This window comes from Cetorhinus maximus, chromosome 11 (genome assembly GCF_964194155.1).
Source record: "Cetorhinus maximus chromosome 11, sCetMax3.hap1.1, whole genome shotgun sequence".
In the NCBI taxonomy this organism is placed as follows: domain Eukaryota; kingdom Metazoa; phylum Chordata; class Chondrichthyes; order Lamniformes; family Cetorhinidae; genus Cetorhinus; species Cetorhinus maximus.
This window is the reverse complement of record NC_135889.1, coordinates 73,741,966-73,759,271: the sequence shown is the minus strand read 5'-3', so window position 1 is coordinate 73,759,271 and position 17,306 is coordinate 73,741,966. Positions and strand designations below refer to the sequence as shown.

The following is a 17,306-nucleotide window of genomic DNA, read 5'->3' as shown; positions in this document are numbered from 1 at the left end:
CCATGTGGTGTAGGTACACCCACATTGCTGTTAGGGAGGGAGTTCCAGGATTTTGACCCAGTAACAGTGAAGGAACGGCGATATATTTCCAAGTCAGGATGATGAGTGGCTTGGAGGGGAACTTCAGCTGGTGGTGTTCCCATGTGTCTGATGCCCTTGCTCTTCTGGATGGTAATGGTTGTGGGCTTGGAAGGTGCTGTCTAAGGAGCACTGATGAGTTCCTGCAGTGCCTCTTGTAGATGGTACACACTGCTGCCACTGTGTGTCAATGGTGGAGGGAGTGAATGCTTGTGGATGGGGTCCCTTTACCCTGAATGGTGTCAAGCTTCTTGAGTGTTGTGGGAGCTGCACTCATCCAGGCAAGTGGGGAGTATTCCATCACACTCCTGACTTGTGCTTTGTAGATAGTGGACAGGCTTTGGGGAGCCAGCAGGTGAGTTATTTGTTGCAGGATTCCTAGCCACTGACCTGCTTTTGTAGCCACAGTATTTATATGGCTAGCCCAGTTCAGTTTCTAGTCAATGGTAACCCCCAAGATGTTGATAATGGGGGATTCAGTGATGATAATGCTATTGAATATCAAGGGATGATGGTCAGATTCTCTCTTGTTGGAGATGGTCATTGCCTGATATTTGTGTAGCGCAAATGTTACTTGCCACTTGTCCGTCCAAATCTGGATATTGTCCAGGTCTCGCTTCAGCATCTGAGGAGTCATGAATGGTGCTGAACATTGTGCAATCATCAGCAAACATCCCCACTTCTGACCTTATGATAGAAGGAAAGTCATTGATGAAGCAGCTGAAGATGGTTGGGCCTAGGACACTACCCTGAGGAACTCCTGAAATGATGTCCTGGAACTGAGATGATTGATCTCCAAAAACCACAACCATCTTCCTTTGTGCTAAGTATGACTCCAACCAGTGGAGAGTTTTCCCCCTGATTCCCATTGACTCCAGTTTTGCTAGGGCTCCTTGATGCCACACTCGGTCAAATGTGGCCTTGATGTCAATGGTAGTCACTCTAACCTCACCTCTAGCATTACTTCCTCAAAGGTGGAAGCTTATCAAGTAGGATCTTGTCCTTCTGAATACACATTGACTGTTAGTTAATTCTAAATTTGATACCATTATTTATCTATTATTTTGTTTAGAAGTAAGATTAATAGATTTATGGTATTCCGTGATAGTGGACATGTTGAATAATGAACAATTGTGTTTTAAAACCACAAAGACACTTCATTCTCCAAATTTGCTTCTCCACACCTATCTGTCCCTAATGGCTTACAGCTTGGAAGAGGCAGCCCCTCACTGGTTTAGAACTCCTAAACTGGCATAATTTGTCAGGATAGCTATGTAACCTGGCTAATTCTAAGGAATTCAAAAGGTGCACTAAATTGGTGTACAAACAAGCTATATCAGAGTGATATGGTAGAGTTTGGTATCCACCATCTTAATTGCACTGACAGGGTAATATAACAAGGGGAAACTAAATGTTTGCTCATGTGTGGTGATAGAGAATATTTGGTTACAAGTTACAAGTACATGGAACCATCCTGTTCCTTGCTGTTAGTTGCAGAGATAAATGGAAGAGTTCTGGGAGCAGTTGACCACTGTTTCTAGGAAATGATGTGTTGCATATAGGATCTAACCTGTGGAGATGTTTTGTTAGTGAGAAAGGAAAGGTTGATAGTTATAAAAACAGCACTAAAATGTGTTTTCAAATTTTCTCCTTTGATAGGAAACCACCTCAGTAAATCAGGCTGGGGACCCATGGAGTTGGCAGTTGTAATAACTGCACCTGTGGGTTTCTTATGCTTGGCTCTGTTGGTAGCTGTTGTCTACAAAAGGCATGCACTGTGTGCCTATGTGAAAGCAAGGAGGCATGATGATGGGGACTCTGTTTGTAGCTATATTACAGTAAGAAAAACGCTGAAGGATCTTATCACAGAAACGACTACACCATCAGGCTCTGGTAGGTCAACAACTGATTAACAAACTGCTGAGAAAGTTGTTATGGTGTCCATTAGGATCCTCTCTATCCTTCATTTCCTTTTGGATTTTCTCAACATGATCAAATTGCCAATAATCTAACAATTGTCTTTACTTCCTCTTTAAAAATAACTTATTCTGCAAGGTTTCTTCCAGGGAAATAGCTTTCAATCCTTAATGAGCTATATTTCTGTACTACATTTCTTATATTCTTGGCATTGATCTGCATAGGCTGTTTCATCACCACTCCTTTTTAAAATCCTGTACCCTCACTAATTGTCTGATTTCAGTCCACATAGTGAAACATGGCTGATAGGAAGAACATTAAATTGTACTGGTCCCTGCTTATTTTCTGATTATTAGATCGATTACTTGAGCATTATAACTGTTTTAAATGTTTTGTTATTTAACTCTTCAAAATTGCTTAATTGTCCAGGATTTGTTGGAGAGGGCCATCTTATGCCATGCCCTGTTAGTTAGGCCTGTTCATGAACCCTTTAGCTCAAAAAAGTTTTGCCAACATGGTTGCTGGGAGTGCAAGCTGCTAACAGCACAGTGAGGGCACCTGGTACCTTGGTGAACGTGGGACCAATTGTTTTATCTCTTTAACTCATGAGATTTAAGGATCGAAAAATAAACAGAGGAAGGATTGAGAAAAAGGATAAATTAGAGTGGGTGATTTCAATGTCAAATCAGCTAGCAAAAGGAAAAGAGGGGCAGAAAGATTGCATTATGAGAGAAAAAAGGATGGGAAGAAAAGTAAGATTTATTTTAAAAAACAATAGTAAATTGTTATGACCCCAGCTGATGTTACTACTGGACAAGCCAGATCCCAGGATGGAACCTGGCTTGATAGATCCTAACATGTATTTTTTGTTTAGAAACGTGGAGGGTGGCTACTGAACAGAATCACAGGAGTCAGCTGATGAACTTTTAACAAAAGAATAAAACATTTATTAAACAATAAAAGATGGACTATATTGCAAAACTCCTTCACCCACAAATATACCTGTACAGATATATACAAATTTGTAAGGATAACACAAGTTATAAAAGCTATCCTATACTCTCATGTTCACAGGAAGCACACAGTCCATTTGAACCAATAGGCGATCTGTGGTCAGACTCACCGCATTCTGGAACCAAAGCCTGAATGTTTCCCTCATTAGGTGCGCGCAATCGGCGGGCCCGGGAATGGCCGGGAAACAGGCCCCCGACCGCGATCAGCCTCTGAACATAATTTCACGCTGGCTGGCCAATTAAGGCACTCCCAGCGTGAAACACGTCTTCCGAATGGTCAGGAAGGGCTGCACGGGGGTGTGGCGGGCACCGGGTCCAATGGCGACCCGGAGGACAGTTTAACATCGGCAGAGGCAGCTCCCTGAAGACTGCCAGGGGGGAATCTTTCTTCAGTCTGGAGACTGGAGCAAAGGCCTCAACAGCAGCAAGAAATGTCAGGTGGGAGGGTAGGTCGGGTGGGCACTTGCCACCTCCCCGCCCCCCCGACTCCCCCGCTCCGGTTCCCATGATGAGTGCCTCGCGGCCCTCGTGGAGGAGGTGGGTGTCAGACACCCCTCATCCCCAGGGATAGTAGGAGGAGGCCACCGCACCAGACCAAAAAAGCTTGGGAGGAGCCATGACGTTGTGTGGCGCACATGGGTGCAGTGCTGCAAAAGGTTCAATGAGCTGCTGCACTCGGCAAGGGTGAGTACCATGTTGGCATGGATCAGTGTGTAGAAGCGTTAAGGGCTGGCCATTCCCCTGAGGGGTGTTAGAGTCTGAGTGCCAACTGTCAATGATGCCGGAGCTGGCCAAGCAGGTGAGCCCTGGTTGCTTGGACTGAGTGCCTTGCGGCTCGAGGGCCACGAGATGGATGTGCCCTGCAAGCTGTTTCTCAGGTGGGGTTGGCCAGACCGCAATGGCACTGCAGATAGCGAGTGAACTAATCAATGCTCCTCTGTTCTTTCAGGAGAAGAGGAGCCATAACAACATTGAGAGGTCGTGGACAGGCAGAGGCCCCCCAAACCTCCTAATCATGACCAGGTTTGAAATAGATTCTTTGGAGCTGCAGAGCCGCCACCCACCTCGGTCAGCCGGTCGTGGAGAAACAGGATCTCTGATGAAGGTAAGAGTGCAGTGCACAGAGGTGAGAGTGTCAGATTGTGCAAACATTCTTGTTTAGTCTCATCATTAATGGGAGCCTCAAACCTGGAGTACCCATTGATCATTGAAAGACGATGGCACCATGATGCAGATCTCCATTGTCTCACCAGGGTGCTTGGCATGCATAGTGACAGTGTGATGACTTAAACTAATGACATGTCGTTCTCCCTTAGATTCGCCAGCATGCACTCATATGCAGGACCCCAAAGACCAGCCTTGATGTCAGAAGACCACCGGGCTTCAGCTGCATCTGTGTCACACTTGCTCTCTGAACCAGGCACCAGCGGAGATACCAGCACCTCACTGGGTGTTAGGTCATCGGCTAGAATATTGGTGCACAGTGGTGAGGGCACTTCACACTCGCTTGAGGAGCAGGCAGAGGCAGAGAGTTCCCAGGGTGTCGGCAGTTGGGGGCCTGCTGAAGACTAGGATGATGCTGAGTCAAAGACAGATGATGAGCCTCTGGAGTCGTCCATTATGCAGCAGATGCTGGATGTCCAGTGGGATGTGCGGGAGGATATGGCAGGGACCCATGAGGGTATGTGCACCACGGTCTCTGTGGCAGAGGAGTCCATACAGAGCATGAACACTGCGTTGACCTTTATAGCCGAGTGCAATGCCTCCTCCATGGAGAGAGTGGCGACTCACATGGAGAGGCAGCTCCAGGAACAGAATCAGGGGTTCCTGGGGTTGCATTCGGACCTGCAAGCCCTCACACAGCCAATGACTTCAGTTGGTCAGAGTCAGTGTGGGGAGATGGATGAGGCACCCAGTATCCCAGTTAGGCACCGGTCCATCAATGACGAGCAGGGAGGTCCAGCGCGAACTCACATTGGCGCACAACCTGCTTGTCGTCTCTGCGGGCTCCTCTCAGGGCGCTCTGGATGACAGCAGCAGCTCCTCCGCCCCTCTGCCAGTGACGTGGCATCTGATGAGGCTGCGATGACCGGGGAGGCGCCAGCTGTGGCACTGGCCGCTCCCTCCTAGGCAGGGCCAGCATAGACTCCACTGGCCAGAGGACGACCGCCAAGGTCATCAAGGCCAACAAGACCGCAGAGTCAGCAGGCTGTCTCCAATGCCGCTGCCAGTGAGGTTGCGGGGGGTGTGGCGGGTGGGGGGCAACACCAAGACGCAGCACTCATAAACATATGTTTAAGGCACCATGATACACAAGAAGGACAGTTCGTGGGTGATCTTCTGTCCTTCTATGTTTTGTTTATGTGTTTACTGGTGTGGGCATTAACACCAGATATAGTTATGTTCATTTGTTGTGAGTGTCAAAATTAGATAAATTTTGCTTTTGTCTTAATGGCCTAAGTATGCTTCACCTTTTTTCTTGGTGCAGGGTACGCCACTATCTAATGCTGGACATGAGTGACTAAACTTAATTGCACAGGCACTGAGTGGACTTTGGATTCAAATGAAAGGGTCATTTCAGACATCAGGGATGGAGGCAGCAGCTCTGGCATGAGGTGGAAGCAGATCTTTGGCAGCCTAGCTGAAGGAGCGTTGGATCAAGGTGTCCCTGGTGTTCCTGCCTCCCTGGAGGTTACCGAGGTCTGCCTCCAAGCCCTCAACATTCTCCTTACTGTGCTCCTCTTCTGATTCACCACTGAATTCATCCTCTGTGGCCTGTGGAGCTGCCTCAAGATTCTCTTCCTCCAGTAGGCCCCCACCTTGCCAGTGCCAGATTGTGGAGAGCGCAGCATGCAACCACTATCAGTGACACCCGCTTTGGCGGGGTATTGTACTGCTCCTCCTGAACAGTCCAGGCATCGGAAGCGCACCTTCAGAAGACCTATGGTCCTCTCTATCACTGCCCTTGTGGAGGCTTGACTCCTATTATAACACTACTCTGCCTCTGTTCTTGGGTGGTGGAGAAGTGTCATAAGCCACCTTTTCAAAGGTTAGCCCTTATCACCCAGCAGCCATCATTCCAGTCGTGCTGGAGCACTGAAGAACCTCGGCACCTGGGAGTGTCTCAGGATATAAGCGTCATGGGAGCTGCCAGGGCACCTTGCACAGACTTGCAGAATCTGTCTCTTGTGGTGACAAAGTATCTGGACATTCATTGAGTGGAATCCCATCCTGTTGACGAAGGCACCCGGCTGATCCGCTAGCACCTTGATGGCCACATTTGTGCAGTTGATTGCACCCTGGACGCGGGGGAACCCAGCAATCACTGCAAAGCCTCTGGCTAGCTCAGCCTGGCTGGCCCCGTCCATACGGAAGTGAATAAATGTCGTTACCCACCTGAATAGAGCTTTTGTCACCAGCTTGACCCAACTGTGGATAGCTGATTGGGAGACGCCACACAGATCCCGCACTGAACCCTGGAAAGGGCCGGAGGCATAGAAGTTGAGGGCCACTGTGACCTTCAAAGCCACTGGCATGGGGTGTCCACACACACAGTTGTAAGTGATCTCAGGCCCAATCATCTGACAAATGGAGGTCACTGTCTTCCTGGAGAACATTGTACCTTAGACATATTGAGGTAGCTGCATTGCTGCCTGTAAACCCTGGCAGCAGGATGGTGGTGTTTTCTGCAGCCCCTTATGCCTTGGACTACCTGCTGGCCCTGTGCCCCTTGTGCCTGCACCTCTCCTCACACAGGTCGCTGCCAGCCAGGCCCCAGTGAGAATCCAAACTTACCTGTAAGCCTGTGCTCCACGGCTGTCTTCGGGGGCTGCCTGCAATCCCAACAGTGGCCACCGCTCCTGGTGGCACTGTTGGGACATGAGAGCTGCCAGCCATCTCATTTATTGGCAGCTTTTGGAGGTGGTACTTCTCCGATGGGGGCAGAAGGCCCGCCTCAAACCAGTTAAGGGCCCAGTGGCTGTAGCGCAAGCTGGCAATTCGGAGGCAGGCTTGCCCCAACTTCTACGTTGTAGGTCAAGGCCACTGGCCCCCTGCCCATGTAAAATTCACCCCCAGGTTTCTGAACAGCACTTTGGCTGCTTAAAATGCTTTATGATGACATCATCCAAATAGTAGAAAACAAATGCTTAAAAGAAAAAACATTTATAATGATCCTGAAATGTATAAATCCATGCCATTGCCAGTGCCACTTGTCTCGGGTTTAGAAGGTTGTGAATTCAGGTCCTTACCAAGATTGTATTTTTAAAGTAATTCCATGTGTGTTAAGTTCGTTGAAATGTTTCTAAGAGATATGATAAGCCGACCTCTGTTCTATTTGACTTTGGCAAACTCTGGTCAGTCAGCCATTTTTGTCCCAAAGAGGTTCTTGTGATTTTTGAAGCCGCAGCTGCATTTAAATCTGGGATGTGTCCTGTCTAGCTCAGCGGATTCAAGCTGCGAGCTTGGACTGGGACAGCCGCTAGCAAACTAAGTGATGGGGATTGGAGGTTCTGAGGCAAACAGCCCAGATTATTTCTGGAGGGTTCAGTGAGTCTTCAGTTCCATCGTCCAAGCAGCTCCTGCCAGTTCCAAACCAAAAATGCATTTGAGGTTTTATTTACATTGGGAGGGTGCACACAGTGTGTTTTGGAGGGTCAGGGGTAATCGAAGGGAGTTACAGAGAGATCGAGGTAAAGATTGGAGGTTGGAAACCTGCTACAGGGCTGCAGTCTTTCTGGAGCACTCCCCACCTGACAGGGAATCAATTCTGCCAATCAGGCTGGCTTCCCAAATGGGAGCTTGTTTATATAGGAAAGAATTTCCCCCCCCGTTGGGGGCGCACAGCCATTTTACGTGGGCAGGCCAATTAAGGCCCGCCCAACGTGACGTCCGCCAGGAAGCGCTATGCGCTCCCTATGCGGGCAGGGGGGGGGGAGCCCCTCAGCCCAGAGTGCATTTGCGCGAAAGAGCTCACTAATCTCCCTGAGGCTAAGTGCTGCCTCAGGGAGATCGGCACCAAATTTAAAAATGGTGCAGGTGGAAAAATAAAATTTCCATGACACGTCCCCTCATGTGACACTGTCACATGACTTGGGACATGTCCATGACTTTCAATCAAACCTTTATTAAATTTTTAAAATCCCTCATGAAACCTCATCCCGCCCGTGGATGAGGTTTCGTGTTTTTTTGGAAGGCCGCCTGGGCTCCCGGCCTGCCCGCCAACCTTAAGGTTGGATGGGCAGGCCCACTAATTATTTCAATTACTTTTTAAATGGCCTCAATTGGCCTTTGACAGGTCGGTGGGCGCGCAGCTGATTCGGCTGCGCCCTCGCCGACCTGAAAATTGAAATGACGCAGGGTGAGGTCAGGAGTTCCACCCGACATCATCCCGCGTCATTTTACACATCGGCGAGCAGGCCCCGCCCCCGTTCGCCGACCTAATGTTCCTGGCCATGAAAAAAATCATGCATGCTGTGCAGTTACAACTCCAGAGAACGTGAACACAATTCCTCTCCCAACCTCAAATTTTCAGTGTCAGAGAGGTTGTTTGATAATAATTAAGATTTAAAGTGTTGTTAAAAAGTCAATTACTGTGACTGAATAAGCTTTAATATATAAACACTCAAGAAACTTGACACCATCCAGGACAAAGCAGCCTGTTTGATTGCCACCGCATCCACAAACATTCACTCCCCCCACCACTGAAGCACAGTGGCAGCAGTGTGTACCATCGACAAGATGCACTGCAGCAACTCACCAAGGTTCCTTTGACAGCACCTTCCAAACCCGCAACCTCTACCATCTAGAAGGACAAGGGCAGCAGATAGATGGGAACACCACTACCTGCAAGTTCCCCTCCAAGTCACACACCATCCTGACTTGGAAATATATCACCGTTCCTTCACTGTCGCTGGGCCAAGATCCTGGAACTCCCTCCCTAACAGCACTGTGGGTGTACCTACACCACATGGGCTGCAGTGGTTCAGGAAAGTGGCTCACCACCACCTCCAAGGGCAATTAGGGGTGGGCAATAAATGCTGGCCTAGCCAACAATGCCCACATCCTATGAAAACAAACAAATGAATTCTGGCTTGTTTAGTGGATATCCAGTGAGTAAATACCATAACTTCACTCCCTTACATGAATGTGAATGCCTGGTCTCTTGACAAGATGCTACAATAGCAAAGTTTCTGGAGAAGCCCGGGAGCTTGGGCAGCAAATTGCTGATTTTTGTGATTAACTGTGCAAATGCAGACGCTGGACATTGCTGTCCAATTTACTCCTTAATAATGATGAGCGGTGAGGGCCTCACTTATATTTACTATAAAATCTGGGCCATTGTAAGGAACAGAAGATTTTCTGGCAAATATGATTGGCAAATCTGGCATTTTAAAATAATTGATGAAAGAGCCAGGGGAGAGATGAGATTTTTTTTTATGCAGCAAGTGCTGATGTGTATGGGAGGTGGAAGCAGATTCTTTAAAAAGAGAATTGGATATGTACTTGAAAAGGGAACATTTTCAGTGCGATGGGGAAAGAGCAGGGTAACGGAACTAATTGGCAGCTCTTTGGAAGAACTGGCATGGACATGCTAGGCCAAATGGCCGACTGTAGTGCTATATGATTCTATGATGGATGCAGATGATTGCAACATGAAAGGTGAAACAAGAGAGTTTACGTCATCATGAGAGAAGACTAAAGGATGAGAGTGGAGACATAAAAAAATAGTTAGATGTGGCCAAGAGCCTCATTAGCCACAGACAAGGGAACAACAACAACTTGCACTTTTGGCATCTTTAACATAGTAAAATGTCCCAAGGTGCTTTACAGGAATGTTATCAAAAATATTTGACACTCAACCGCATAAGGAGATATTAAGGTAGATGACTAAAAGCTTGGTCACGGGGTAGGTTTTAAGGAGCACCTTATAGGAAAGGCAAGGGGCAGAGAGGCTTAGAGAGCAAGGCCAGGATTTTCCCCTCAATGATTTGGGGGCGGGGCCCGCTCGCCGCAGGGAAAGTATTGCAGGATGACGTCGGGAGCAACCCCCGACGACATCCCGGTTCCTTTAAATATTCACGAAGGCGGACGTACAGCGAAATCAGCTGTCCGCCCGCCGACCTGTCAATGGCCAATTAAGGCCATTGACAGTCTAATTAACCTTAATAAACATCCTGCCTGGCCAACCTTAAGGCTGGCGGGCAGGCCAGGAGCCCCAGCGGGCTGCAGTTTATTAATGAAACTTCATCCACTGGCGGGATGAAGTTTTATGTCTGTTTTTAAAAAGTTTTATGAATTTTATGTGTTCATTATTAACATGTCCCATCTCGTGTGACATTGTCACATGAGGGGGACATGTTAACAATTTTAATATTTATCTATTTTTAGAGTTTACTTACCTGTCATGAATCTCCCTGAGACAGGACTTTGCCTCAGGGAGCAGTGCGCTCTTTTGCGCGCATGTATGAAAGAGTGGACGTTGACAGACGGGGATTCCCTACCCCCCGACACAGGAAGCGCATGGCGCTTCCTGTCGGGCAGGCCGCTGGGTGGGCCTTAATTGGCCCGCTCACTCAAAATGGCGGCGGGCCCTGTTTCAGCGACAGAGTTCGGCTGCCCACCCGCCACCGAGCCGGTGGGGCCTGCCTGCCAGCCAAGGGCTAAATTCTGCCCCAAGTTACAAAGCTTAGGGCCTTGGCACCTGAAAGTGTGGCTGCCAATGGTGGAGCGATTAAAATCAGAATGCCCAAGAGGCCCGAATTGGATGAGCACAGATACCTTGGAGGGTTTAAGAATGGACGAACCAACAAAGATAGAGAGGGGGGGTTTGAAAACGAGGATGAGTTTTAAAATTGAGGTGTTGCTTAACCAGGAACCAGCATAGGTCAGTAATCATAGGGGTGATGGGTAAACAGATCTTGGTGCGAGTTAGGACACAGGAAGCAGTGTTTCTCAGGTTTCCGGAGGGTAAAATGTGGGAGGCTGGGCAGGATTGCATTGGTATAGTCAAGTCTAGAGATAAGAAAAGCATGGAAGTATGGATAAGGGCTTTGGTAGCAGATGAGTTGAGACAGAGATGGGGACAGGCAATGTTATAGAAGTGGAAATAGGTGATCTTAGTGATGGCATGGATATGTGATCAGGAGCTCACCTCAGGGCCAAACTGCAAACAGTCTTGCTAGATCAGTTGCCAGATAGAGGAATGGAGTCAGTGGTTAACGAACAGAATTTGTGGCTGGGATCAAAGACATTAGCTTCGGTTTTCGCAATATTTAGTTGGAGGAAATTTCTGCTGATCCAGTCTGGAAGTCAGCCAAGCAGTCTGACAATTTTGTGACAGCGGAGAGGTTGAGAGAGGTGGCGGTGAGTTAGATCTGGATGTCGTCATTGTGGAAGCAGGTAACCGAGGGGCAGAATGTGGATGAGAAATAGCGAGTGGCCAACGATAGATTGCTGGGGGGCTGCAGAGTTAATGCTGCAGGAACAGAAAGATAATCCATTGCAGCTGATTGTCTGTCTAGTTCTAATTGGATAGATAAGAAAGGCACTAAATAACCTCGGTGAAGGATAAAGGACATTTTGGAATGTTTTGCAGAAAATTGGGTCATCAGTGTAGGCCAAAAATGGAGAAGCTGAGACCAGGGTTGAGATCTGTGTAGGGAGGAAAATGACAGGAAACTTTAGAGAAACTTCAGACATTTACAGTTCTTTGTTTTTCACTGGATTTTCTCCATTTCACATTTAGTTTCACTTTCCATTTTGGGGCTGGTTTACTCACCTTAAATTATTTTGAAGCCTTTCAGCTGTCTTGCTGAAATTATTTTTATCACCAGCATTTTACGTTTTTACCAGTTTTTAAAATTAAAAACCTGTGATGTTATTAAACCTGTGCCATTTCATAGTGGTACTATTAGGAACAGTTTGCAAACCTAATTCATGACATTTGCCTGCTGTTTCCATTTTGATTAGTCTTAGCATGTTTTTAGATTTTACTTTCTGATGAAGAATTTCAACATAAGACTTAAACCTGATTTTTACTGCTGTAAATATGCCGCATTTTCTGCTTTTATAATGTAATTTGAAACTTTTTTTAGTAGTTATTATTTGACATGTTATAAAGGTTTTTAGATGTAATAAGAAAGAAAATACCAAGTGTTCTAAACATCTGCCAAGGAATTTTTCTTCAGTAAATTCAGTATTTTTGTACAGACTGTCAATGTCAAAACTGAAAATTGTTCTATTGTATACTGAGTCTATAATACTTTATTATCAGGCTTGCCACTTCTTGTCCAAAGGACTATAGCCAGAACAATTGTTCTTCATGAAATTGTGGGAAAAGGACGTTACGGAGAAGTGTGGCATGGAAAGTGGAATGGCGATGACGTAGCTGTAAAAATTTTCCCCTCACGCGAAGAGAGATCCTGGTTCAGAGAAACAGAAATATACCAAACTATCATGCTTCGACATGAAAATATCCTGGGCTTCATTGCTGCTGACAATAAAGGTAATACATTCGTAAGTATGAAAGAAAGAGATTTTAAAATGAAACGCACACTCAAGTAAATAATGTGTTAATCAGATTTGTTGAAGAATTCCTCATAGCAATTGTGAAAAACGTGAATGCAATCAAAGAACAAGATTGCATGATGTCTTTTACATGACTCATCTTGTTTTTGTGCCTAACTCTACTTTGTGCAGCAGCTCTGACAAACCCTAGCAGTGATTTTCTCTGTAGTATCTGCCATTTTACCTTCAGTAATTCAACGTGTTGTGATGTATCAAACAAGTCTTCTGGTTCCTTGTACAAGATGCTTGAAACCCAAAAATAAATGATTTCTTAATCAGTGCGTGTTATTCATTTTTCAGGAGGAACTTTGGATCCTGCTCAATATATAATGTAATGAATGGAAACAAAAGGTTCCAAGATGGAATTTAATTTGGCATGCTATTTGCAAAAAAACTGATAGTGTTCAGATGTTTTCCTCATGCACATCAGAGTTTAAGAAAGATGCTATGAAAATAGTGGAGTAGCTAATAGAAGTGAGCCCTGAACTTGATTGAAAATCTGAAGTGCGCCAGATTTCTCCTTTTTGCTCCTTGCCTAGCATAATTACAATTGGGGGAACTGGAGAGAATCATAAAAAGGGAAGCAACTTAAACTGACCTTGGTGGTCTATAGGGGTCTAGAAAAGTACCAGCTAACAAGTCAGACTCTTAGTGATTGCTTAAATTTTGTTCAAGCTGTTCTAATATTTGACGGGAGATATCTCTGAATGTATACGCTGTTACTTTGCCTATTCTACTGGAAATGTTCTTCTGGGTTATAATGCTGCACCTGGAATCATAAAAACAAAGGAACAGTGGTGTCATGGAGCTTTTGACTCTTCTTGAAATCTGCGACTGATCTTTGATAGTCCAATTTTTGTATTGTAACAGTGTAGTAGTTGTAAGTTAACCAATTCTTACTGTTATGGGGATCGTGTGATCAATATTTGCACGGATGACACTTCACCATAGTGTCAGGTCACAAACCACTGAGAGGTTTGTTTGGTGAAGATAAGGCAATCCCATTGATAGTCTCTGCTAGAATTCAAAGATGGGCTTTAATTTTGTCGGCATACGAGTGCACTTTTATGCACCATCCGGGTGTGCATATAGCAAATGCAGATCCCCTCAGTCATCTCCCTTGCCAGATAGTATTACACATGTTCCAGTATCTCAAGAGGTAGTACTTGCGTTGAATTTCCTGGACTCCTCACCAGTTCAATAGATAAAGAATTGGACAAATCGGGATCCAATTTTAGCAAGAGCCTGTGAACAAGTATTACAAGGATGGTCAAATGCACAAGTCCCTGAAGAATTAAAACCATTCCTTGTATCTGAACTGAGTTGTCAAGATGGTATCTTATTATGGGGAGCAAGAGATATTATCCCTGTGCAGGGAAGAGAACCATTATTGGAAGAACAAAACAAAAACAGAATTACCTGGAAAAACTCAGCAGGTCTGGCAGCATCGGTGGAGAAGAAAAGAGTCGACGTTTCATTTTTATTGGAAGAACTTCATAGTGCGCATCCTGGTATTTTGAAAATTAAGATGCTCGCACGAAGTTATATCTGGTGGCCAGGTATAGACAGTGATATAGAAAAAATGGTGAAACACTGTCTCCAGTGCCAGCAACAGCAGAAATTGCCCATTTCAGCTCCACTGCATCAGTGGGAGTGGTCTGGTCGGTCCTATGGTAGACTACAGATAGACTATGTAGGCCCACTTCTCAGTACCATATTCCCTGTGATTATCGATGCACATTCCAAATGGTGATGGACGCGTTTGAAGTGAGATCACCTACTTCATCTGTAACCATTGAAAAACTACGCCAGAATTTCGGTGTTCGTGGTTTACCTGAAGTTATTGTGTCAGACAATGGCACTGCTTTCACTAGCACTGAATTCCAAAGGTTCATGAACCTAAATGGGATAAAACACACCAAACAGCACCCCATCATCCCTCGTCCAATGGGTTAGCAGAAAGAGCAGTACAAACCTTTAAAACTGGCATGAAGAAGCTAACAGAGGAAACATTAGAAACACAAATTTTGAGATTTCTGTTCAGCTATCACACAACTCCTCATGCGACCACTGGTTTAACACCTTCAGAATTGTTAATGAAGCGCCGACTTCGTACAAGATTGAGTCCAGTATTCCCTAAGTTCCAGGGGAAGGTGGAGAGAAACCATGGTAGTCAGAAAATGAATTATGATGTTCACAGTAAAGATCAAGAGTTTACTGTGGGAGAGACAATTTTTATACGAAATTTTGTAACTGGACCGAGATGGGTCCCTGGTACAATAGTCTCTGAAACCAGGAACTTTATCTTATCAAGTAGAAGTGAAAAACGGGATTGTTAGAAAAACATGTGGATTATCTCAGAAGTCAAGAAACCGGCCAATAACCAGTTAATCCACCTGAAATCAAAGTTAAAACTTTGACCCCTGAAGTGTCAGATCGACAAAGAATAGACATACCTGAAGTCTCTGCTGAAGTAAATAACTCTGAACTGCCATCGTCTAGCGGTCTCCCTGCAGCTGCAGTTCCTGTTCAAGTCGATCCAATGGGAAAACCTCCAGTTGTAGGGTTGTGCCGCTCTACCCGAATCCAAAAACCTCCTCAAAGACTAAATTTATAATGGCGTGATCTGTATATAATTGTTTAAAATATTGGTTAAGATATTTTTGCAAATAAGAGGGTAAACAAAATTAAAGGGGGAGGAATAGAGTAATTGTAAGTTAAACCATTTCTTACTGTTATGGGGATCATGTGACTGTATAGGCAAATCAGCCCTAAGCGCGGGGAATCTGAGGGGCGGAGCTTTTTAGCCTTGGTCTTGGAACAAGCATGTCGCCTCGTCTGGAGTCTGTAAATAAAGCTTACTTTTTCTTACAAGAAACCCGTCCTACACTCCGAGTTTAATACAGATACTTGACTATACCATAGGGGGGAATTTTCCATTCCTGTTGGCAACATGCATCATGGCAGGTGTGAGCAGACAATATGGCGGGAAGGCCAAAAATCGGTTTCACGCCTTCATGAAGCCAGTTTGTGATCATCTGCTCCACCCAGCAATGGCGGGCCATGTTTCCTGCCGCTGCACATTGGGAATGTCATTTTAATACATCTACATATAATTATAAACCCTGAATCATCCCCCCCCATGCTGGATCATCCGGGATCACACTGACGTGTTTCACAACTGTACGTTAGCAATGTGCACCTAATGAGCTGCACTTCACTCAGGACTTTGAGGCTTGTTTGTCTACCTTGCTTTGGGCAGCCCTCGCAGTCATCAGCGCCAGGCTTCGCAGGCAGCACCACATCACTTTTAGGGGGCTCATAGGCAGGTCTCTACATACCAGACCAGCTGTAAAGCAGGTGTGACTTTTTAATGGCTGCAGGGCTAGGGCTTGCTTGGGGAAGGGGGAGAAGTGGCCGAAGGCAAGGGAAGAGGCTGCAGGGCGAGGGCTGTACTGGGGAAGGGGGTATCCCAGGGTGCGTGTGGGGGCACATGTTGATCTGTGCAAGTGGGCTCAAGATGGTGAGGGCTGACGAGGCCATCTCCAGGGGAGATGAAGCCAGATGGTGATGTGAGAATTTGTGTAAGAGAGTGACTGGTGATGTCCTTTGAGTTGGAAGTCAGTGAGATGCCAGTGAATGTGTGATGGCCTTGTGAGTGTGTGAGTTTTGAGTGATGAGATGGCTGCCTTAACCTGGCGGCACTGATGAGAGCATTCATCTATTTTCTGCACAGGATGGCCGACCTCTTCTGTGCAGCACTGGCATTTGCCATCGCTGCCACCGCCTCTCAAGCCAGAGTGGTGAGACTGATGGGCCTCCTGCGGCCAGAGTGGGGGTAGAGGACATTGTGGCGGGCTTCCATGGTGTCCAGAAGGCACCCCGCGGATGTGTCACTGAATCGGGAGGCTGCATTCTTCTTGGCTTCAGGGCCATGTCTTCACTGGTGTCCTTCTGGGCTGCAAGCATTGAGAAGTGTGCATGCAGCTACAGTTTAAATATGGTGCCCTGCGTGAGGAAGTGGCAAAGTAACGGCATGGTGAGCAAATCGTATGCTGCCCGCCAGCGAGACAGTGTGTTTCCTGTGGCTGCATACTTAATGAGGCAAGAATGGGACGATATGGCGTGAAAAGCCACCATTACGGCCAACGGGTAAAATGCCCTTTTTCCCTCCTGCTCCGCACCTATAACAAATCTGGGACAATTCTGCCCATAGTCTTTGTGAAAGTTGGTATGTGGTTCTGTGGGGAGTGGCTCATCTGCATGTTCCATGGGGAGTGGTTCACCTATATGACCTTTGATATGCTAGTCGTGATTTCCCCTAGTAATCTCATGTTATTTATGCACTTGTGCAATCATTGTATTCACAGCAAAATGGTAATAGGAACCAAGTTTCTGACTCAGCTGCAACACTGTCGGGGGAAACTGGAGAAAATCAAATGTGTGCTCAGTTCTTTTCTCCTGGCTCATCAGCTCATTTAGTACTGGCTCTAAATATAGAATAGTTGAAGACTGTGCACGCAGGATAGAGTAACCATAGATAATCTAAACATTATAACCAAATTAGTACACCCATTAGAAATGGATTTCAATTTTAGAGACAAAACAATTGATCTTATTTCTTTCTCCTTTATTATTCTCCATTATTTTCCTCCTTTAACACACAACACTATTTGCATTCAACTGTGATTATCAGCTTAGAGAACAATTTACAGACTTCACATGGCCTGT

General features: G+C 46.0%; 1 protein-coding gene across 1 annotated transcript in view; it reads left to right on the top strand.

The window, feature by feature from the left end:
* The window catches only part of LOC144686208 (activin receptor type-1B-like), a 110,635-nt gene that overhangs the window by 18,620 nt on the left and 74,709 nt on the right, over positions 1-17,306 (top strand). The window contains exons 3-4 of the mRNA XM_078551302.1: positions 1,738-1,971; positions 12,283-12,513. Of these exons, the coding sequence (XP_078407428.1) occupies positions 1,738-1,971; positions 12,283-12,513 (465 nt within the window). The remainder of the gene's footprint in view (positions 1-1,737; positions 1,972-12,282; positions 12,514-17,306) is intronic.